Genomic DNA, 24,710 nt, shown 5'->3' with positions numbered 1-24,710 from the left:
GAAAAAAGTGCGAAATTGGCCGGGAAAACCAATAGTTGATAGAAGAACACTCCCTATTTTGAAACAACAATCATCAATTCTCGTGTATGCGTTTCGATTCTATAGTCATTTTTCCTGAAAAAAAAAAACGATGAAAAAGGCTGATCACTGCTGTTTGTGAGCCACTCAAAAAGAGTTGATTTTTTTTTTCTCCTCCACAACATTTATTTCTAGGATCAACAGTAGCTCCCTCTAATTTACGTCTTGAATTTCAATTTGTTATTTCTTCTTCATTTCTTAATTTTGCCCCCCCCCCTCTCTCTCTCCCTTCTCTCGACATATTCTCATCTCTCCTCTACTTACCCTTCCTTCGAAGGATTATTCGTCCTTTCTCCACTGATTCCGCTTTCCATAGCCACACTGTTCGCCGACTTCGTTCGTCTCTTGGTTTCATGAATCTTCACTGCTCTCCCCTATCTCCACGATTCTCCAACATTCAACTCCTTCCTCTTCCCTTCTATTTCATCTTTCCCCTTCTAACGATGTCCGAACATCTTACTTGATTCTCACACTATTCTTCTTTGCCACTCTCTGTGTTCCTTTCTCTACCGTCTCCACTAGTGCAACTTCAACTTCCAGCCCATTACTGTCCCCCACTCTTCACTTTTTGCCCTCCCCACAACCCCCATATTTCGTTTCTCTCTTCATTTCTCCTCTTTCTAGGCTCTTCTGCCAAACAACGATCCGGTTAAGGGCTACATACACATGGTGTCACCGCAAATCTTTCTCCCTCATGTATCTATTCATTGATAAAGTATAGGCCCAAGAGTGTGTAAAAGAAAATACATTGAATTCAAAATTCATGAAGTGTGCTGATACGTGGAACAGAGTACATTATTATGAAAATAAAACGATATAACATTTTACACTAGCAAAAAAATCATGAAAATCTTGGTTGTTTATTTTTATTGTCAAATCATCCCAGCCAGTCGATATCAAGATGGACTTCAAGCAATGTACATACAACTCTCAATAAAAAAAAAAAAACGTATTAAGCGAAGCCAAAGTGTAACATCTACGTCAATAAAAGTACAGTAAATCACTGAGCATTGAATCTACGTTACAACTACTGTTTTCACACGGCAGCGCAAGAAATAGATTTTATATTAACGTAACCAACTTCAACTTTGAAACAGACAAGCTAGCAAAAGAATTCAAGAAACATTTCTCAGTTTATAAGTAAAGAAAATAATCTAGAAAATTTCCTTTCGCGTTACAGTCATACTGCCAGAATACCGAATTTTTCTCAGCTTCAGTTGTGTTTCCTTTCTTTCTTCTGGCATTTTTGTCTGGAGAGTCTAATTCTGCCATGTCTGCTGTTTAGGGTTTGCTGTCTTTTCTCTCTTCGTGGCCCTTTTCTTTTCTTTAGTGGGCCAGGAGTGGCTGAAGATACTGACGACATTTAACTTTTTAACGTGATCAAGGACTGCATATATTTTTTCTTAATACCTGAACAATAAATGAGTGCTAAGAAAGTACGTCTGCACCTGCTGCAACCACTGTCAAAAAGTGCTCGGTATTTGATCGAGTGCCGGTCGAAGCATGATCGAGTTTAGTCGAGTATCGATCGATAGCAGTCCTATATCGGTCGTGTAGCGGTCGAGTTATTCATGAAACTGCTGAATCCTGGATCGAGATGATCTGAAATCAATCGTGTAGCATTCGAGTATAACTCCAGATGATCGGGAACTGAGCTCGGGGAAAAATTCGTCCCGACCACACTAGATTTCTACACGACCGATTCCCGATCAGCTCGATCTCTTCTCGATCACTACCCGAGCTGTTGGTGTTCGGGCTTCCTACTCGAATATTTTGGACATGTCCAAAATTATCGTGAAGGAAGCAGGAGCGATGCCGATCAAGGTAGATCGACCCCGAATACCAATGCCGAGCGAGCCCGACCAGGCTAAAAAAGCTTGATCGGGATTGATCGAGTTGATCTGATCGGCAGTGGGAACGTACCATTAGCCTGGTCGGGCTCGCTCGGCACTGGTATTCGGGGTCGATCTACCTTGATCAGCATCGCTCCTGCTTCCTTCACGATAATTTTGGACATGTCCAAAATATTCGAGTAGGAAGCCCGAACACCAACAGCTCGGGTAGTGATCGAGAAGAGATCGAGCTGATCTGGAATCGGTCGTATAGAAATCTAGTGTGGTCGGGACGGATTTTTCCCCGAGCTCAGTTCCCGATCATATCGAGTTATACTCGACTGCTACGCGATTGATTTCAGATCATCTCGATCCAGGATTCATCAGTTTCATGAATAACTCGACCGCTACACGACCGATACAGGACTGCTATCGATTGATACTCGACTAAACTCGATCATGCTTCGACCGGCACTCGATCAAATACCGAGTACTTTTTGACAGTGGTTGCAGCAGGTGCAGACGTACTTTCCAAGCACTCATTTATTGTTCAGGTATTAAGAAAAAATATATGCAGTCCTTGATCACGTTAAAAAGTTAACTGTCGTCAGTATCTTCAGCCACTCCAGGCCCACTGAAGAAAAGAAAAGGGCCACGAAGAGAGAAAAGACAACAAACCCTAAACAGCAGACATGGTAGAATTAGACTCTCCAGACAAAAATACTAGAAGAAAGAAAGAAAACACAACTGAAATTGAGAAAAATTCGGTATTCTGGCAATATGACTGTAACGTGATAGGAAATTTTCTAGGTTATTTACTTTACTTATAAACTGAGAATTTATTGTTTCTTGAATTCTTTTGCTAGCTTGTCTGTTTCGACATTGAAGTTGGTTACGTTGATATATAATCTATTTCTTACGCTGACGTGTTGAAACAGTAGTTGTAACGTTGATTCATAAATGCTCAGTGACTTACTTTTTATTTACCTAGATGTTACACTTCTGCTTCGCTTAATAAGGTTTTTTTTTTTTTTTTTTTTTGAGAGTTGTATGTACATTGCTTGAAGTCCACCTTGATATTGATTGACTGGGATGAGTTGACAAAAAATATAAACAACCAAGATTTACATCATTTTTGCTAGTGTAAAATGTTATATTGTTTTATTTTCATAATAATGTACTCTGTTCCACATATCAGCACACTTCATGAATTTAGAAATTAATATGATACATGTATTTTCTTTTACACACTCTTGGGCCTATACTTTACCAATGAACACATATATACATATTTTTCATTCACTTTTCATTCTTTAATAATGAGAACAATAATGACAAAGATAACACGACTCATTAGGGTTGTAGAACAGTCAAATTTTTTTTTCAACTCTATATAATGGTGCATTTATGGGCATATAGGCCGATGTTTCATTTCAGACCGAATTAATTTCAGCCTATAATTAATTTCAGCCTATATGTAATGCACAGTACAAAGCGTGGCGGTGTAACATTTTTTTTTCTTTATGAGACATCAAACTTAGATTTGCTATTCTTCACATCCACTGCAAATATCGAATGCATATGAACGAACCTATTATATTATACATGGTGTCCCGGCAGACAGAGTGCTACAAAACTGTCTCTTATTTAAAAAGATATGAGCGACTGAATGAAATCGTTACATTATTCAATAGAAAGAACACCTCAAATCTTATTTGACACAATGATAATCAATCTTCGTGCAGGCGCTTTGATCTCCATGAAAATTTGTGATTTACAAAATCTGTAACTTTGGGCACTGATATCCTACTTGACTGAGCGATAGTGAAGCCGTAAAAACTGATAACGAATGCGTCAAAAATAGCTACTGTTTGCTTGTTTGTTTGGTTTATTTTTGCATTTTCTTTCTCCGAATACAATTGCAAATGAAAACAGAATGATACAGATAACATACAAATCAATACAAAAAAAAAATATCATTTGCGTAACAACATTAGTCTGAAGTGACATATGAATCAAAATAACATATTAAGGCATACAATACAGGGGACCGTCATCATAAGCAGAGCTTGACGTGGATGAGGCCCTATCTGAATATGTGATACCAATATACTGAAAACGGATAAAATGAATGAATACAACTGAATGCATTTTTGTACCTTTTTGAGTGGCTCACAAACAGTAGTGATCAGTCTTTGTCATCGTTTTTTCAGGAAAAATGACTATAGAATCGAAACGCCTGCACGAGAATTGATGATTGTGGTTTCAAAATGGGAAGTGTTCTTCTATCAACTATAGGTTTTCCCGGCCAATTTCGCACTTTTGTCAGTCCAATTCCTAATTGCTTGCATTCAATTTAGCAAAAATACCATAGATGACAATGTTCGGTAGTTCAATTTTATGATCTCTTCATTCAAATTCATTTTGGAGCATTCAAATTGCCTTTAGCCTCATTCTAATGAACACTTTTTTTTTCAATTGAAATTCGTAAAACGAGCACCATTTGGTTATTCGTTCATTCAGTTTAGAATGATATAGTCACGTGATCACGGACATGCTGCTCTCGTTCATTCCAATTCATTTTTTGGCAATCAATTTAACATCTTTTGCAGTCAATTTAGCACGCATGTTTATGGTTTGCTTCTTTCTTTATTTTTTAACATAGTTATTGTTTTCCAAGCGTCATTGCATTTCATATTTTCGTACTTATTTTAGAGATTTTGGCAACATTTTTTTTTCTTTAATGTGCTTAGTGACTCTTCAAGTCCGAAGATAGTGCAACATGTGCATGGCCACAACTTATCTCACCGTTGAGCGCTTTATTCCGTGTGTCGGCCAGTTGTAGGAAGTCAAGGTTATGATCATCAAATATTACTATATTTCTTTTTCTGTCCCCTTGAGAAATACGTCTGTATCTAACTTGTACCGTCATGACTTTAAGAAGATGAAGTTAAACTAGAGAATTGGTACATCAGTAGGCCTAAAATGTAATGTATGAAAGAAAAGGGGCGTTACAGAACAGCAAAGTCGAGTTATATAATATGGTCAAAAATACGATACTTTTACTGCTTAACAGTGCGTGGAAGAAACAATAAGTCACATAGAAATACGCGTTTAAATGTTATCATCTTTTCAAAAAAGAAATAACATGACGTTAATTTCAATGAACATGTTAGGAATTTGACTGCCCATACGCGAAATTGAATGACTGAAATACCCCTTTCGCCACTGGCGAATTTGAATGACTGAAGAGCACGTGCCAATTTGAATGCCCATTTAACGAATTCGAAAGACACATGTGCAAATCTCATTGATCGGAATGCTAAATTGAACGAACAACTTGCAATTTTGAATGACAGAATGTGCAGTGATGAGGATTTTCGCTTAAGTGAATGAACCTTTTATCAAATGGACTGACAAAAGTGCGAAATTGGCCGGTAAATCCTATACTAAAGATAATTATTTCTTTCGTTTTTCATGTTTTTGCCATTAATAGTCAGTTTTATAGCACTCTTTTGGGCCACGCCGTATTCAAGCATAAATACTGAGTTGTTTCATATAACCCAACGAATAACTGTAACCAATTCTTCTTTCACTCGATCACTGTACGAACCTGCCGACCCGTTCGATGCAAGATCTGACACAGATCGAGTCATGTCGAGCTGGTCTAAGAAGTCTAGTAGAAATCGAGTATTGACCGTGTAGCGATCGTATATTGATTGTGTGTAGATCGGGATGTTCGAGTAGAGATCTGTATGGTTGTCGAGGAGAGATTCTGGAGATGTCGAGAATGGTCGGATGTGGATCGTAAAGGATCGAATAGCGGTCGGGAAGGGATCGTGTTGAAGGACGCTCGAGCATTTGGTCAGGATTGCTCTGGTAAAAATAGGTGATCGGGATTGATCTCGCTTGATCGAGTTGATCTGATCGGCAGTGGGAACGGGGTATCAGATTGCGTTGCAAATGCACATTGACATGCCAGCTGAATAATAAATATCCAGTGTTCTGTATTTTTCCATATATATTTTAAAATGAGAGCACATTTTAATCGACCCACGCATGTACGCGTACTCTTAAAACGGCCATTGTCACTGTATTATTACAACTAGCAAATATAGGAGAGGAATATGCCCCGACCCAAGAGATCCAAGAGTTGTGGCCATTCAGGTAGTTAAACACCGAAAGAATAATGTCATTCAAACAAGGGTACAAAGAAGTGCAGGAAGAGAGAATGGAGACGGAAGAGGAGATCAATGACGAGCAGAGACAGGTAAAAGAACAAGACACCAAACTAGACCAGGTCCAAGCTCAAACTACTGAGCATCAGGCCTCGCCTGTCGAACTGGTTGGGGAGGAAAATGAACCCATTTTTCTCCACTCGCAAGGTTCTCCGTCTGGCACGCCAGGGAAGACGGGAAAAAAAAGAACGAAGAAGTCCACCCCAAACAAGAAGTCCACCCCTAAGAAGTCCACCCCGAAGAGACGAAAAACACCTCACTGCATACACATTCACTGAAGAGCAAGAAGTAGAATAAGCAGAGTGGTACGATTGTCTGTATAACAGGCGACTAAAGTCATACAAGGATACTGCAAAGAAGACAACGCTAATCGAAGAGAAGGCCAAGGAGTACGATCCGGTGTGCTCCGGTAAGTGAAGATGAATATTAATATCTATTTTTTAGGGTGGGGGGGGGGGGGGCTCTGGCGGCAAAACGGAGTTTCGCTAAATATATTTTGTTGAATTCATTACCATGATTACTACTATGGTTATGATTGCCATAATTATCGAAAATCCTGTAAACAACTGACAACATGACATGCATAATATTTAGTCCTGAAAATTTTGACCCCCACATTTCGTTTATCCCGTTAGCTAGCTATATACTTTACCGTATGAGAAACAAGAATTTAATAAAGTTATTTATTTCTTTCCATTAATTCATGTGATCTAAATTCACAGCTGAACAATTTCCTCAAGTCTATGAGGACACAGTACAGCCGTCTGACGAACCCAAAGTCTGGAAAGGGGACCAGAGACACACCTTATAGTGAGAAAGATCAGTGGATTCTCAATACATTCCGCGTCCTGGAGGGACATATTGTGAGGATGAAAGGGAGAACATTGGGAAGGGTAAATATGCATTTGATTTTATCAAGATCTGTAATAAGCGACATTTAAACAAAATATAGAAATCGCCATACATTAATAGGTGATTAAACATTATGATAATGAACATTGTTCTGTATTAAAGAAAAGGAAGAGTAAAGTGTTACATTACTGTCATTAATCTCAGGATCTCAAAATATGTTTTATTACGTGTGCAGAACATTTTGGTTAACTGTGATTTTTTTGTTTTGTTTCAGTACTCTCGAGATAATTTCGTGATACCGTATAATTCCTGGTTAACTGCTCAATAACTTACTAGTTTTGTGTAACATGGTGAAATATAAACGATGTACCCTTATGAGTATTGAAGTGACTGGTATCCTTTTATTATGTTGTAGCTCCTCCAGCGAGCAGATGAGGTCAGAGATCTACGAAGGTCTTCTTTCGCCTTGTCATATCCCCCCGCAAGACCGTCCAGGTCTTCACCAGCTAACTCCGCCATCAGCGTCTCATAGTGTCCGTACTTTGGCCTCCTCAACAACCAGGGTCTTGTCCAAAACCTCCTTTGAAGCATTTTGGTCCTCTCTTGAGCATCTCTTTTTCTGCGGCGCCTCCTTGACAACAGGGTCGCACCAATCGTGCAGAAGATCAGGGTCTCTTCTTCTTCAAGCAGAGCGAAAATGCTTCTGGCATCCATCTTTGAGCGCCAAAAATGTGCATTTCCCGCCCCTCGATCGTATAAAACTCTTATTACTCGTAATAAAATCTTGACAACTCGTTTAAAGCTCGCTTTAAGTCGTATAAAGGTCACTGCAACTCATACTAAGCTCGGTATGTCTCGTTTCGAGCTCGGTTCACTCGTACAGCGAGCGTAGTGAACTCGGCGTTGAGTCTTATATCACTCATGCAAATTCCAGGGGAAAAAAATACATTTCGCGCGAGTTTGTGCGAGTTAACGCGAGTTGGAGCTCGCACAGCTCGCGCACGACTCGCGACTCCAACTCGCCAAAGTGTAAACGTTGATACTGGAAGTCGGGTCGTAGTGCTCGTATCACACTCTTCAAAACTCGAGCAGTACTCGCGTAGGCCTATATATGCCTATATAGTTAAGCAGGGTTCCCACTTTATTAATAGCCGAGTTACAGCGGCGAGCTTTGGCGAGTTGTGGCGAGTTGCCTCAAAGGGACACTCGCAATAACTCGCGTAAACCTTTTCATGTAACTCGGGATAACTCGCGACAACTCGCGAAACTCGTAGTGAATCTGCAAAACTCCCCGTGAACTCGCGAGTGGTTCCAACATTTTTGAACACGTTCAAAATTTTCCCTAACTCGAAGTAACGTGCTGAACTCTTTTCAACTCGTAATATCCTCGTACTACTCGTAACAAGCTCGCTTATTACGAGTAGTGAAAGAAGTGAAAATAAAACCTTTGAATTTGAATTTGAACAAACTCTCAATACTCGTACGAAGCTCACGATGAACTCTTCGTAACTCGCCACCTTCAAGTATACGCGAGTTCTGCTCGAGTTTTGAAGAGTGCGATACGAGCACTACGACTCTACTACCAGTATGTGGAAGGGGAAATTGCCCTCGAGAAAGGCGCGAATTTAGATCGAGCTCTGCAACTTACAACGAGTTTTGTACTGTATTAGCTTATTCAGAGTACATTGCACTGACCTATTAATATGGAATTATTCACAATTTCCCAGGTTTTTCAAGACAGGAGACATTTATTCAACCCTAATAGGTCATTGCCATTACATTTCTAGAACTACGTAAAAATTAAGACAAAAAAAAAAAAAAACGTGCCTCGCGGCTCAAGAAATCCAAGAAAAAACCGGAGAAGGAAATGGAGATCAATCCAGCAATGGTAGAAGTAGAGGTAGAAGAGTAGGAAGAGACAGTAGAACCAGAAGAGATCATCCTTGATGAGCTACAGAGGGAGTTAGAAAACCAAGCCTCTAAACAAGACCCACAAGACCAGGGCCTCATTTCATTAAAAAAAATGTTAGGATAGCAACTTTTGCTGGAATGGCAACTTCCAATACCAACAACCAATCAGGAAGCTGGATTCTTCTTGTTGCCATGACAATTGACATTCCAGCAAGAGTTGTTATCATAATTATCAACTTTTTATGAAATGGGTCCCAGGTCCCAGTAGAAAAAAATGGGAGAAAAGACGCCACTGGAGGCCAAACCGAACAGCAGGGATTGCGCAAACTCCTAACGAGCTCGTAACGGGCTCGTAACAAGCTCTTTACAACTTGATGAAAGCTCGGTTAAAGTCGTACACAGGTCATAACAACTCACACTAAGATCGGTGTGACTCGTATCACGCTCGGATCAATCGTACAGCTATCGTAGTAAACTCGATGTTGTCTCGTAGATCACTCATGCGCAGCTCATTAAAATTGACAAATTTCACGCGAGTTCACGCGAGTTCTCGCGAGTTTAAGCTCGCGCAGCTCGGCACAACTCGAGACACCAATTCGGCTTTACGCGAGTTATCGCGAGTGCCCCTTTGAGGCAACTCGCCAAAACTCGGCAAAGCTCGGCACTGTATCTCGGCTAAGTGGGAAGAGTTCCCACTTTTCTTCGGTTTTCCTTTGTATTTAAAACAAAAATAATGCTCTTATTCCTTCACTTTCGATGTCAATACTATCATGATTACATCTGTAATATTTTACATTGTACACTTTCAGCCCTCATGCATTCTTAAATCTCAAATCCTGCCCAATCCTTTCTTTCAAGCCTATTTATAGTCACTAGTCGACCTAAATGTTCGACAAAATTATTGTTCACGTTTCTTCGCACAATCTGGTATGCCGGTGCAGTGCGATTATCTTGAATTTGTCGGAATCATTGGCGTGATTTGTGCGAATTGTCAACTTGACATCAGTTTCGCTGTGACTGCACTCTGAGAACGGTGGACATTTGAACTTAGAGTTGCGCCCGACTTACCATGATCAGGGCTACATTCCACATGTAGTAACTGGGTTTTCTCTTCACGTTCACGGTGATGTTGTAGAGAGGGTACGTGTTGACCGCCCCTGAGCTCATCTTCTTTTCCTCAACTGGGGCCGCATCAACATGCTTCATCAGCTCCCACTCTTGGTCTCCTGTTCGACCAATATACGGGCGAGACATGAATGGTGATTTACTATGGTACTCAGTAACACAAACCTTCCAAGTATAACGAGTGGGATAAAGTACACTGTGCTACTATGATTATTTGATAACTTGTAATTCAACATTCTATCATAATACCCCTTCGCTTTAATGTACTAGTAGAAAATCAGCAGTCAAAATACTATAAATACAATAAAGGTGAGGAAAATAAAAGGCAACGAAGACAAATATTCATTCATAAGATTATACAGAAGATAAATGAAGAGGCAATAGGAGAATAAGAAGAAATAATAGGAGGAGTATAAGAGGGAAGAAAGAACCATTTTTGGAGGAAAATGGGTAAAAATACACGAAGGAGGAGGAGCGGAAGAAAAGGAGAATGGTAGAAACAAGATAGAAGAAACAAACAAACGAATAATAGGACTTGTGTATGATTGTTCGGCCACCGGCAGACAGCAAATGAAAAATTTTGTTCCTGCAGTGGCTCACACAAGGCAATAATCCTGTGGTGTGCATAGGATTTATGACCTTTTCCTTACCTTTAACAGTGTCCGTTCTGACGCTGTCCTTCTGAGTCATATCTTTGCTGAACTCGATCACTTTCTTGGGCCAATCTGACATGAGTTTGATCGTCAGATTCTAAAAAATTGAATCAAGAAAAGAAAAAGCCTTATTACTTTGAATGCCATCTGCACCATAATCAACTTCGTAAGTATGAGAGGTATCTTTATTCCTTGACCACAGACTTACACACAAGATGAACCTCATTATGACTACAGAGAACAGCGAGCTTTTAGATCTGAGACACGAGGGAGCTTTAGATTCTGGCGACGGGGACATTCAGAGGAAACAAACAAACGAACACAACTTACAAACATATTTTACGCATGCGCACACTTGCGCGTCGTCTGAGTGTGGACGGTGGGTTCTTTTTGCGTGCGCTCAAATTCACAACGTAGAGAACTACTGGACGCAATGATCATATGGGGGCGCCACTTTACTTTGTACAGGCTGCGTCCTTGCGTAATCTAAATCTACCTTGCAACACAGTGTATGGAGAGACTGGGAGGAGAACGGCTAATGCAATCGTCGTCATAAATGTCCGCCTCCGTCGCAAATCTAAAGCTCCTTACGAATGTTCACGACGCGCCTCCTCCCTGGTTGGATTATGGAAACAGTATCCTCGCGCATTTATAGAACACTTTTTTCCTTCTTCTTTCCTAATAGCGGCATCTTAGCGTTTGCTCATTAAATTGGGCGCCACAAATTGCAACCAGATGCTTATTCCAAATGCGCATGCGTAGAGGACATCGCAGGATCTCATTGATACACATGAAAGCAAGGAGAACCTCCTTGGTAATAGTGAGACTGAGCACTAGGTGAATTATAATCTTAGTCATGTAGAAGGGCATGATCGTTCAAGACAAACGAAATAGTCTTTGTCCACTATTTTCTATTTTAAAAGTGTGTGTTGGTTCAAATTAAAACATGTACCAGTCGAACAGCTTCAAAACCAACGCTAACACAAAATTTAAAACAAAAATAAGTAGGTCTATACAATTCTAAGAACGTCGCTTTAAATACCGTATTGAGAACACTACATCCATTATAAAGCGTGATACCGTGTTACAACATTGCTTGTACTTGTACTATATCTACTATATACTAATACCGTATTGAGAACTACAAGCGTGATACTATGTTACAACATTGCTTTGTACTGTCTTGTACTATATCTATATATCATTCGTAAAGCCGTTAAAATCTATTCATTTTCAAGTGCAGGATGATGGCCGCGCTCCCATTAAATGATACGGGTGTGTTTGTCAACAAAAGTCTCCGATATATTTTATAAGCTCTTCCAACCCACCTGATAGTCGAAAGGGAAGTCGTTCAGCTTCATGTCAGACTTGAAGGTGCCTCTCATCCTGATCGACAGCTGAGCGTCGGGAATCGGGTCTGTCTCGTCATCGTACAGCGACTTGAGTCCCTTGCGGTGCTTCACCTCGTACTTATCAATGCTGACAGCATTGAAGAAATAGATTCGGGGCTCCCAGTGTTCACTCCAGTCTATCTCCTGTAGGAATACAAATCAATCAGAATGCTTATCGGTTATATGTTTTATTCCCATAATAATCATTATATTCCTGTATGCTGAGTCTTATATTGATACAAAATAACTATACTCTTGCGGAAAAAAGAATGCGTTGAAGTTTCACTAATCTTTCCTTTTTTAAACACATTTAAAAAGATGATTCGAACGTTTTCACATAGTCGACTATCAAATGAACACACTGTGAACACCCTGCGGGGCATTGTGTTCTTTCCAGTAGGGATGCTATACTCACGTCAGCTTTGAGCCCCCTGATGCTTGGTTCCTTCCACTTAATGGTGAGGGCGAGCTCGCAGTTGAATTCCTCCTTCAACGTGTCGATGTCGGCGACGGTGATGATGTTTACTCGGACTCGAGCATCAACCTATAGATCAAAGGCACAACAACGGAACAAAAAACAAAACAAAACAGAAAAGACTTTAGAAAACTAATTCTTCCTCCATAATCATGCGGATACTGTGATAGAACGAGCAATCGCAAGCGATTTCGTCTCCCCATTGTAAACTGCATGCGATAGTCAGAATACCTGCTTTATGTGCTTATTATTTCTGGGGTTTCTTTGTTGCAGTTAAAGCTTACTTAAAACACATCTAAATCCTTTCACACGGTTTCATAAGACAACATTTGAAATGATTTCTGCAGCATTTGAAATGAAAGCAACAAATCACATGCATCAAGGAGTGGTATTGGGTTAGAAATTGGCTCATTTAAACACGAAGAAAGGATCTATCATTTGTCACATAAAAACATACATTATCATTGATACCAGTTGAAGTTTAACTGGTACCAGTTTATATCAGTTTAAGTTGCACTGCTTACCAGTTGAAACCAGTACAAGTCTACTGGTGGCCAGTTGATACCAGTTCAAGTATCACTCTGTACCAGTTGGCTGAGTTCTTGCCAGTTGCCAGTTGCATGTGTGTGTCGGTTTGTGTGCAAACAGTTTGTTGACACAATTTGAAACCCATGTACCTGACTGGACTTGCTTACTTACCACTTCATTCCTGATTAAAACCCAGCAACTAAAACATTGACACTCTGATACCAGCTGACTCCAGTTGGTTTCTATTGGTTTCTGCTGGTTCTATTGCTCATGAATATTCATAAGTTATTCAAATTCTATTTGTGAAAAAGATAAAAAATCGTTGAATTTAATGTTTTTATGATTTCAATAAGCTCTGAAATCTACTAGAGAATTATCTAATATTATTGCCTTGATATTCACAATTTCAACTTGTACCTTTGATGACGTATTTTCATATTTTCATAATAAAGGTGTAATCTACTTTGTAACCATGTCTTAAGGCATTACAATTAAATGCCCCTTTACATTACAACTAAACGCAAAAAAGAAAGTAAATACTTTTTCGAGGTCATATTTTTCATAGCAGATTTTGATAAAAATCAATTTATTATATACCATATTAAAGGTAATTTAATTGGCTATTACGCTAATAGGTTAAATAAAGAGAAAACTTTACGCATGGGTGAGCACATTCGTTTTTGTCCTCCAAGGCACAAAATTAAAAATGGCAAAAATTGACATGTTCTCTTTCATTTGCAAATGCCCTTCACGACAACATTGACAACAAAAGACCAGTTTAACACAATGAGAGACATGAATGAAATAGCAAAAATAAGTTTTCATTCTCTTTATCTCTTTATAACCTCTAAGAAAAGCAAAGTAAGGAATTACCGACCTATCTCTATTCTTCCTAGTCTTTCTAAAGTCATAGAAAGGCTTGTTTATAACAGACTGTATGATTTTTGTTACAAAATGATGTACTGAACCAAGACCAATATGGTTTCAGGAAATTTCATTCTACAGATATGGCACTAGCGCAGTTGTACGACAGAGTGTCGACTGCCTTAGCTGAACAAAAACATGTCATTGGTGTGTTCATAGACCTGAGCAAGGCATTCGACACTCTTGACCACACTGTCCTTTTACGCAAATTACATTGTTATGGAGTTCGTGGCATTCCACTGGAATGGTTTGAAGATTACTTATCAAATAGACAGCAGTACGTATACTATGAATCGGTAAACTCTGAAGTTTTACCCATACATTGTGGCGTCCCACAAGGATCCATAGTGGGACCGCTACTATTTCTAGTGTATATAAATGATATTACAAATTCATCTAAGTTACTGCAATATATTCTGTTCGCCGATGACACCATGTATTTTGTTCCAATTCTGATTTTCAGTCGCTTTTAAGAACTCTTAATACTGAATTGCCGAAATTATCTACATGGTTTAAGAGCAATAGATTATCACTCAACTTAAAAAAGACAAATTGTATTTATTTTCATAATAAGAAGTATAAAAATGAAATGCACCATTTGAATATTATGGTGGATGGTATATTATTGGAACAAAAAGAAAGTGTCAAATTTCTTGGAATATATATAAATGAAAATATGAAAATATGAAATGCTCATGTGCAATACATCTCAGATAAAGTGTCTCGCAATGTTGGTATACTCTGTAAGCTTAAGTATTACGCCTCAAAGAATATTTTATTCATGCTATACAATTCGTTGATATTATCGAACATCTCATATTGTAACACTGTTTGGGCAACTGCGAAAAGTCACATTGACCGTATATTGCTTCTACAAAAGAAAGCTATACGTTATATGCACCAATTCAGGTTATCGGGACCATTCAGATCCTTCGTTCGTAGAATTAAAAACACTACAGGTAAATGACATTATTTTTTTTTTTGCAAAATTCACTTTTTATGTTTCGTTTGTATAGCGGTCAGTTGCCATCTTCTTTTTTTCTCATTATTTCAGTTGAACAAGGACATACATTCTTATCCCACTATGCAATCTGATAAATTTCATTTGCAAAATCCAAAAACGGTGATGGCTCTGAAATCTATCAGACACACTTGACCCGATATTTGGAACTCTCTTCCTTCTGAAATTCGAATTTTAAAGTCTATGTATTCTTTTAAGAAAGCTGTAAAGACAATGCTGCTCTCTGGATATCAATGATCTTATAATGTCATTGTAATTGCATTGTATATGAAATTCCCTCGTGGAAATATTGCCGTTCTGAATTTATTGCGTAATATGTAAGCGACCATGACCTATAACTGTTCACCTGTACCTCGGTGAGAAAATACTTTGCCATGCTTTACTATTCAGTGATCCAGGTGATCTAACTTGTGTATTAGCGAAAGCAGACAGACCTCTCCTCTCTCCTTTCTTCTATCCTATCTCTTTGCAAGTCATCCCTCCCTCCTATTTTCCTATATGTTATGTATTATGTACGAGGGCTGCATGCAAATCAAGCAATGCTTAAGCTGTAGCTCTTTTGCGTTATTCATATGATATGTTCTGTTTGCAATACTGGGTAAACTTTTACGCGAAGCCGAGTTTTGAGCTGCTCAAAACCTAGAATCGCGTAAATCGCCGATCCGGCGCACATCAGCGGACAACTACGAAGGTTCCACGTCTGACAAACTCGTGAAATGCGCAAAACGCGCATGTATCGCGTAATGCCCCAGTCACACAGTGCTTTACGATGGATTACGTCCGCCGCGGATAGATACGAATGAGTCGACGCAGGGGGACGCAGCGTGGACGCAGACATCCGCAGGGACGTATGTAGACGTAACTGTCCGTAACTCATCCGTAAAGAAACGCAAAATGAAGTCGCCGAACCTGCGAAATTTTGAAATGTTCAAAATTTCGCAGAGGGACGCCACGGACGTAAACTTACGCAAGTAACCGTAACCAAACGTAACTATCCGTAACTGAACGTAACTACCCGTGGCTTGGACGCAGACCATCCGCAAAAAAAATTTACCTTCCGCCCGTTTGCGTTCGCTTACGTCCACCGTAAGTATCCGAAATTAACCGCAAGTTAACGTATCACAACAGTTTCCTCCGCTTACGGATATTTACGGACAGCTACGGATGTTGCGGACAATTACGTCCTTCGACGTTTTCCGTTTTCCACTCGCATGGGAACACAGAGACTCGTGGGAAGGCACACTACTCCTGTTGCCAAGCTGCAGCGCCTTTACCTGAAGGAATACTACAACACAGTCGGAGCGGTGGAGAGGCAGAACTGCATGGTCAAATTATGAAATTTCTCCCACATACTGGTCATTTTAAGTGGCACCCATATACCATGTATACTCATGACATCGGTTGACTCTTGGTGCTGAACTTTTTTTCTTGTACTCTTCGAATGTATATGTTTCGAAAAAAGCAATATTTTGGGTAGGGGATGGGGTGATAGCATTTTATTCACTTTTCTGGACGGGGAAGGTGTGGGACAGGGGCAACTATATAAAATGAGAACGAATTTTGTATTTCTCTAATAGTCTTACCCATGCACTTTACGCTCCATCGAATGTGTATTACATTTTTATTTTGGGTGATAATAATAATAATAATGATAATAATAATAATGATAATAATAATAATAATAATAATAATAATAATTATAATTATAATAATAATAATAAAGGCTACTATAATGATATACTTTACTGCGCATTACAAAATGACATGCATACAAGAAATTCAAACAGAAAATACCCAACACTACTTCAAGAGATGACTTGATATTGTATTTGGGTGTGGGAGGGGTGTTTGAAAGTTTTGATGTCTTTTTTTCTGTAAATTTAATAAGCATTGCTTTATCATAAATATCTCCTTAACATAACCCAGTAAGTCATGAATATCGCTGAACAATGACAGCGTAACCACAGTTTGTCTATTCCATGACTGCAAGTAATATTTTCTTACTCTAATGTTTAACTTTTCGATCTATATTGTATTTTATTTGTGGTATAGTGATGTTATATGTGACCCTCCACCACAAAACACACAGAAAGTCGCCACGCATGAAATTTTACTGGAGAGCATATTTTGAAAGAGCAGACTTTAAGCTTTAAAATGATGTATTACTCAAATCAAATGGACTCTCCTAACCTATCTAAATAGTGGAAAGAATGCACACACTCAGAAAAAGTGTAAACTGAGAAAAGAGGCTCTGAAGTACAGTGTCTATTCAAGCGCTTAATCTTTATCAAGCCGTGCTGGTTGCGGTGCGATGAATGGGACAAAAAACAGGATGGAAACCACCGGAGTAACAACAATGAGGGGATTATCAGATTAAACTGAAATTGATAATAACAATAATAATAACGATAATAATAATGATAATAATAATACTAATGATAATAATAATGATAATAATAATACTAATGATAATAATAATGATAATAATAATACTAATGATAATAATAATGATAATAATAATAGTAATAGTAGTAATAATAATATTAATAATAATAATAATAATGATAAAGCCTTATTTACCCAGGGTCAAGATCGGCTCGGTTGACCCATTTCACCTATTTTCAATCCTCAAACAAAATCAGTGTGTGCGACTTTTTGTTCGTTTTGTGATGCACAGTCACAATACATTCTTTACATTTATGACGTTTATTCATATTTGAGTTGCACAAAAAATTCGAACTTCAAGTTCAAAATTTCATATATCTTTTATTATTGTAAAGCAAATTAAAGGATTACGATTTTTTTTTCACAACTTGTACGTAATACAATTTCAGTTTTCCCCAGTATACAATGTAAGACAGTCCAAAATGATTATTGTAGTCCGGTTTGAGCAAATGCCTCCAAATCTTACCTTTCGCAATTACAAATACTACAAAATAGATCACTTCGTATTGTTATGAATGTTGATTATATGCATCCTTCTGATAATTTATATGATACATTGAAATTAGATCGGCTACGTATAAGATGGGCTAAACAACTAGCATGTATACAATGTACCGTTCATTACATGAATTATACCCTCCCTATTTAAATCAAATGTTTTGTTTTCGACAGACTGCTTATAGCACAAGGTCCGGCCCATTCAAATTGAAACTCATTCAACCGAAGACCAACTATGGTAAACGGTCCCTATCTTATCGAGGGGCCAAACTTTGGAATGAGCTTAGTTATCCCTCTTCAACAATTGTATCAATTGAAGCATTCAAACGTTACGTAAATCACAGCCCCGACATACCCATTTTTGCAGGATAATGAGTCAACGCAATTAGTAGATTATTTGAGATTGTAAATAAATAAATAAAATAAAATGTAATAACCTTGCTGTCATAATACACTGACTTAGCAGGAATCGTAAGAGAAAACCAAATTGTCCATAATTATTAATAACAATCTGTAACTATCCGTAACTATCCGAAAATATCCGCAACTCTCCGCAAGTGTTCAGAACTATTATGTGCCAATTCGTAAGAATATCCGCAAGTGGACGCAAGTATACGCATCTGGTCGTATCTGTCCGTATCGCCCGCATTTTATGTCCGCATGTTTTGTACAAATTTCTGGTGACGGCAAAGGATCCGCGGGAGTCCGCGGAAAAAATGACTTTTTTGGACGTAACGCCGGACGCAGAGCATTATGTGACTGGGGCTTAAGGCTCTAATTTCTTACGTGATTCATGCGTTTAAGCGACTTTTGGGCAGTGTGACCGGGCCTTTACTGACTTAGGGCCTACATTATAACGTACGGAAGCGCAGGGAAGCTTACAATTATTCTCTGATTGTTTCTTGTGCGGGGAAATTTATGGTACCTTTAATGAATGGAATTATGAGTCACAGGGCGTGTTCAAAGGGCTGGGTGCCTTGCACACGATTATGTGCCTCTTTGCCAATAACATGACATTTAAAAATGAAGTAACGTTGGGAAATCCCGACATCCATCCACCCCCCCCCCCCCCCCTTTCGAAAGCGCAACTATAATGTAATGTTGCCCGCCTGCCCATGACGGGTGATTGTAGAATGAAACCACACAGTGGAGCGGCATAGCTTGACAAATTAGAGGAATTGTGCATTTTATGATAAAAGCACCAAATTTTGTACACATGTTGACAATTACATTGGAAATAGATTAAGATATTGGGCCATCGTAAATAGCGCCCTCAACGGCTATGGCAGCCATTTTTTCCAAATGGCCGCCAAAAATGCCCTTTTTCGTAAGAACTTACAAATTTCAGAAGGGAAAATCAATAAGATTTTGCTAACGTGTGGGAAATAACATTCAAAAAAGATTTAGATATTGGGCCATTGCAAATTGCGCCCTCAACGGCCATGGCAGTCATTTTTCAAAATGGGCACCAGAAATACCATTTTCGTTAAAAAAAAAAATACAAATTTCAGAAGGGAAACTCAATAAAATTTTGCAAACGAGTGGGAAATAACATTCAAATATTGAGGCATCGCAAATTGCGCCTTCAACGGCTATGGCAGCCATTTTTCAAAATGGCCGCCATACAATGTAAATGCCATTTTTCGTAAAAATTTACAAATTTCAGAAGGGAAACTCAAAATTTTGCAAACGAGTGAAAAATAACATTCAAAATATATTCAAATATTGAGGCATCGCAAATTGCGCCTTCAACGGCTATGGCAGCCATTTTTCGTAAAAATTTACAAGTTTCAGAAGGGGAAAAAATAAGATTTTGCAAACGAGTGGGAAATATCATTCAAAATAAATTCAGATATTGGGCCATTGCAAATTGCGGCCTCAGCGGCCATGGCAGCCATTTTTCAGAATAGCTGATATTGTTATAATCATTTTGTTTTGAAAAATGGTAATTTCAGAAAGAAAAGTCAGCAAATGTATATATAATTGAAAATCATGTTTAAAAATCAAACAATATATCAAGCCATCTTAATTTTGGCCCTCATCGGCCATAGAAGCCATTTTTCAAAATGACTACGGCAGATAACACATTATTTTAAATGTTTACAAAAATTCAAGCTTATTCAAAGAAGGAAAAGCCAAGAGGATTTTGCACACAAGTTTATAACTGTGTCAAAATATAAAAAGATTAGATAGGCCATCCTTGAATTGCGCCCTCGAAAACTATGGCAACTATATATTTAAGAATGGCTGCGGCAGATGACTTAAAAAAAGACGACACTGTAATTTTGTACACAAGTTGACAATTGTATCAAAGATTTAGATTACATTAACTCTAGAAATTGTTCCTCCGCAAATTTATGCTTATGCCGAAAGAAGGCAATAAAATTTTTGCGCAAGTAGACAATACATACAGAGAAGTTTAGACAATTAGCCATCATAAGCTGTGTTCTCAATGGCTATTTCAGCTATGGTTACAATGCACTCTTCTTTTTGTCTTGAATATTTGCTTAATTTCAGAAGGAGAAGGCAGCAGAACACTCACAGAGACATTATATAATCTGTATATGGTGTTATAGAAATCATTTGAGGAACAACTAAAATAATCGAGGCCAATCCTTCGCGACTATACCTCATCAATGATGAATGCATATTGTAGGTGGCAAATATGAAAAATTTCCGAAAAAGAGTAAAATGAATATCCAGGGACAATGGCGACATGCATTAAGTTTGACAGTAACACCAGATCATTCAATATATGGGACTATATGACGTAGATCTATGTCAAAATTTAACTTCCTAAATATTCTTTAGGCAGATGGAAAAAAAAAATGACCTTTCAATTTACGAAAAAAGAGAATGTACTTGCTATGTTTCAATAAAAACAAATAACTTTGATAACCATACTGTTAGCCGTCACACGCGAAATACTGTTATTAGAACTAAACTGAAAATTTGTATTGACTTCTGCAAAACTTAATGAAAAAGACATTCATGGTGGCCATTTTGAAAATGACTGTAATGGTCATTGAGGGGGCAATTTTCAATGGCCCAATATCTAAATTTACTTTTGAATGTAATTTCCCACCTGTTTGCAAAATCTTGTTGGCTTTCCCTTCTGAAATTAACAAATCTTTTTGAAAAAAAATAGCATTTCGAAGAATGGCTGCCATGACCGTTGAGGGCGCAATTTCTGATGGTCCAATATCGAGATTTATTTTGAATGTCATTTCCCATTTATACGTAAAATGTCATTGACTTTTTCTTTTGAAATAAGCACTTTTTTATTGGAAAAGTGGCACTTATGGTGCCCATTTACAAAATGGAAAAAGCTGCCATAGCCATTTAGAGAGGAATTTCCAATGGCCCAATTGCTGGATTTATTTTGGATGTAATTTCCCGCTTGTTTGCAAAAAAAAAAAAAAAAAAAAAAAAAAAAAAAAAAATTGGCTTTCCCTTCTGAAAATTGAAATTTTTTTACAAAAATGGCATTTATGACGGCCATTTTGAAAATGGTTGCCATGGCCGTTGAGGGTGCAATTTTCGATGGCCAAACATCCAGATTTATTTTGAGTGTATTTAACATTATTTTATGGGCAAAATCTTATTAACTTTTCCCTTCTGAAATTTGCAAAATCATCGAAGAAGTGACACATTAGACAGCCATTTTGAAAAATGGCTGTCATGGACGTTGAGGGTGCAATTAACAATGGCCAAATATCTAAATTCATTTTGAATGTAATTTCCCACTTGTTTGCAAAACTTGCCGGCTTTCCCTTCTAAAGATAGCAAATTTTAAGAAAAAATGACATTTATGGCAGCCATATTTAAAAATATCTGTTATGGCCGTTGAGGGCGCTAATTCCGATAATCCAATATTAAGATTTATTTTGAATGTAATTTCCCATTTGTGACCAAAATCTTATTGACTTTTTCCTCCTAAAATTAGCAAATTTTACGAAAACATGGCATTTATGGCGACTATTTTTTTAAAATGGCTGCCTTGGACGTTGAGGGCGCTATTTACGATGGCCCAATATCTAAATATTATCTGAACGGGATTGTCAACCTGTGTACCAAATTTGGTGCTTTTATCACAAAATGCACAATTGTTCGGCTATGCCGCTCCACTAACACGCAATTCAAAAGATTCACAATCAATGAATATTGCTCACTGAAACATGTTATTTGAAATTCTCCCGGTGTATCGAGCAGGTCCTATGCGAAATTGAACAATGCTGTGTGTCGTTTCCCCCTGTCCTATTCGATCAGTTTTAAACTGTCAATTTATATGCTTGTGATACGACATGTGATCAAAGTCCATCTCTACATGTAGATATGTTTGATGGCGTGTCTCTGTGCAATTTCATTAAGGGCAGGAAGGGTTTCAGACCTCATACAGTCATCAGAAGAAATTGTACAGATGTATGCCGGCTTGGCCTACATGATATTGTCTTTTTCTGATCCTGTTAAAGAACGGATGACTTAAAATAAGAAGACCCTTATTTTACAAATTACGAGGAACGCAAACAGATAGGCGTCATCAATCCTCCGTTCAGATATCTCTTCATGACATACTTACAACATCAGTGTATAGGGGCGGATCATGCAAAATGAGAATGTTATGGAGGGATATTGAGATAAGAAGTGTGAATGAATTCGTCTGAAGTGAAGTCAAAATGACTGTTTCAATTGGGTTAATGAGTGGTGCAAAGAAGAAAGTTCTTATGAAAAGTTTCGAACGAGAGAGGATATTTATAACAAATTATTGCTTTTCTGAAAATTCTAAATTACCATGATTAGAAATTATATTCGTCATTTGCATTTTGTGATAAAAAATAAAGCCCCGGTCACACAGCACTCCACGTCTAACTCACGTACAAAAAGTTATGAAAATCTGGTGGACGTGGTCGTAAGTGGTAATTTTTGGTCAATTTTGGTTTAGCCGTGCTTTGTACGGGGTATGGCCGTCGGCGGCTGTTCCACTGCTGAAGCACTGCCTAAGCACGGCTAACCACGTCCAGCCACGTACGCGGAAAAATCCATTTGTCAGTGATAAGCCGCTATTTCCCGTGATACCAACGCGTAACACTCGTCCGATGACCGTGCTCTGCCCGTGACAGACCGCCAGACTTTCGCGTCTTACCGCGTCTCCCCAAGTTTTAATCACTGCCGGAACACAGATTATCACTTGTGTTTCACGTGTGTTGCACGTCTTTACCACGTGTGCCGCCCGTGGTTGTCCGCGGGCTAAAATTTTGAGCAGTTCAAAACTTTTTGCCGCGTCCGACGCCGTTCCGATTTTTCCCCGCCTCCTGCCACGTCTATAAATCGACCGTAGCTCGTCTTAAACTCGACATCAACGCGAACAACATCGTCTGCTTCATGGGAGACCACTTTTTGACGGGTTTTGGCCGTGATTAAGCCGTAAAGCGCTGTGTGACCGGGCTTTAAGGGCACTTTAGATTTCGAAGCTACTAGGCGATTAGATAGCTTTAAAAAGCCAGGAGTTGTCTTAAACGAAAGTAACAAAAGAGCATTTAATCATTGACATATTGATTACAGTACATGAATCCCTGATTGTTTAAAAGTAGGCAACAGGTCACAAGAAATTTTCATTCAAGGACTGGTACTATATACAGTAGCTCTACATAACTATACCATACGATGAACTTGATTGAACGTTGTATAGTCTAGATTCTCAATCGTCGCCCTATAATTAATCACAGCATTGAAATATGGAAGAACACTGAGTTGTATGGTGAAGGAATGTGGCGAGAATAGTTCTTGCCACTATTTAGAGGATAATCAACGAAATTATGTTCTAATCAACCGTATACTCATACTATCATCAGCGTCATATATAGTGCCTAGTGCCTTTGCAATTCTAATCGTCTGACCACACAATCAATGTAGAGTTACCTTCATGCCGTCGTCTCTCTTCTTGTGAGCCACCTCATTCGGTCTCAAGTTCTCCTCAATCTTCTTCAAAAGCTTCTCCATGTTTGCCATGGATGCCTGCATTTCCTCTAGACTAGATGTCGACGCCATTTTGTTTTATAGATCGCACTGGAATATAAGCGAATTCATGAATCAGCGAAGAGTACAGAGTTACCTTCCCTTGATTGACATATTGGGAATTCTTGGAAACAAAATAATGTTATGTATTTGCGCCAGACAAGATTCGGATGATCCCCATAATAGCATATGCAGGGCTACACACTAACTTTTATTTTTGGTGGCCCAAAGGCAAACATCCGACCTTTTTTGATGGCCCGATCAGGCCACCAAATTCTTCATTTCTGAAATTTTGGTGGCCCGACGTGCGTTTTTGGTGGCCCCGGGCCACCGTTAGTGTCGAACCCGGGCATATGCATGAAAGGTGTCTAGATTTGCAATCGTTTTCCATAACATTCAATTTGTTCTTAATGATTTTTTTTTTTTTGCCAGTCTTGCAACATTTCTCTCAACGTTTATAAACTGTTGAAGTTGAAAGTCTTTAATGAAAACTTTTATTTGCAGTTTCTTTAAAATTCTACATTGTCTGTTAGGTGCAAGAAAACAAAAGCATGCGTTTTGAGATAAATTACTCCCTAACGGGCGGCCGACAATAAAGGAACTACTGATTATGCCGTTAACTATTCTATGCCGTCCAACTCTATCCCTCTCTCCCTCTCCTCCTTTTCCCCTTCCCCCCCCCCCCCCCTTCACTCCCGCGAGCAATGTTGAATCACTAAAGCGA

The 24,710-nt window shown here is 38.6% G+C and overlaps 1 protein-coding gene across 1 annotated transcript in view; it reads right to left on the bottom strand.

Annotated features, from left to right (window-relative positions):
- LOC140244334 (cys-loop ligand-gated ion channel-like) overlaps window positions 1-24,019 on the bottom strand; it is a 29,553-nt gene extending 5,534 nt beyond the window's left edge. The window contains exons 1-5 of the mRNA XM_072323976.1: window positions 23,891-24,019; window positions 12,496-12,624; window positions 12,018-12,224; window positions 10,687-10,786; window positions 9,980-10,137 (exon numbers count right to left, since the gene is read on the bottom strand). Coding sequence (XP_072180077.1) covers window positions 9,980-10,137; window positions 10,687-10,786; window positions 12,018-12,224; window positions 12,496-12,624; window positions 23,891-24,019 — 723 coding nt within the window. The remainder of the gene's footprint in view (window positions 1-9,979; window positions 10,138-10,686; window positions 10,787-12,017; window positions 12,225-12,495; window positions 12,625-23,890) is intronic.
- Window positions 24,020-24,710: the final 691 nt, after the last annotated feature.

The sequence above is a fragment of the Diadema setosum genome, chromosome 21, assembly GCF_964275005.1.
Source record: "Diadema setosum chromosome 21, eeDiaSeto1, whole genome shotgun sequence".
NCBI classification, from domain to species: Eukaryota; Metazoa; Echinodermata; class Echinoidea; order Diadematoida; family Diadematidae; genus Diadema; species Diadema setosum.
Note: the sequence above shows the minus strand (reverse complement) of the source record. Positions and strands in the feature narration are given on the sequence as shown.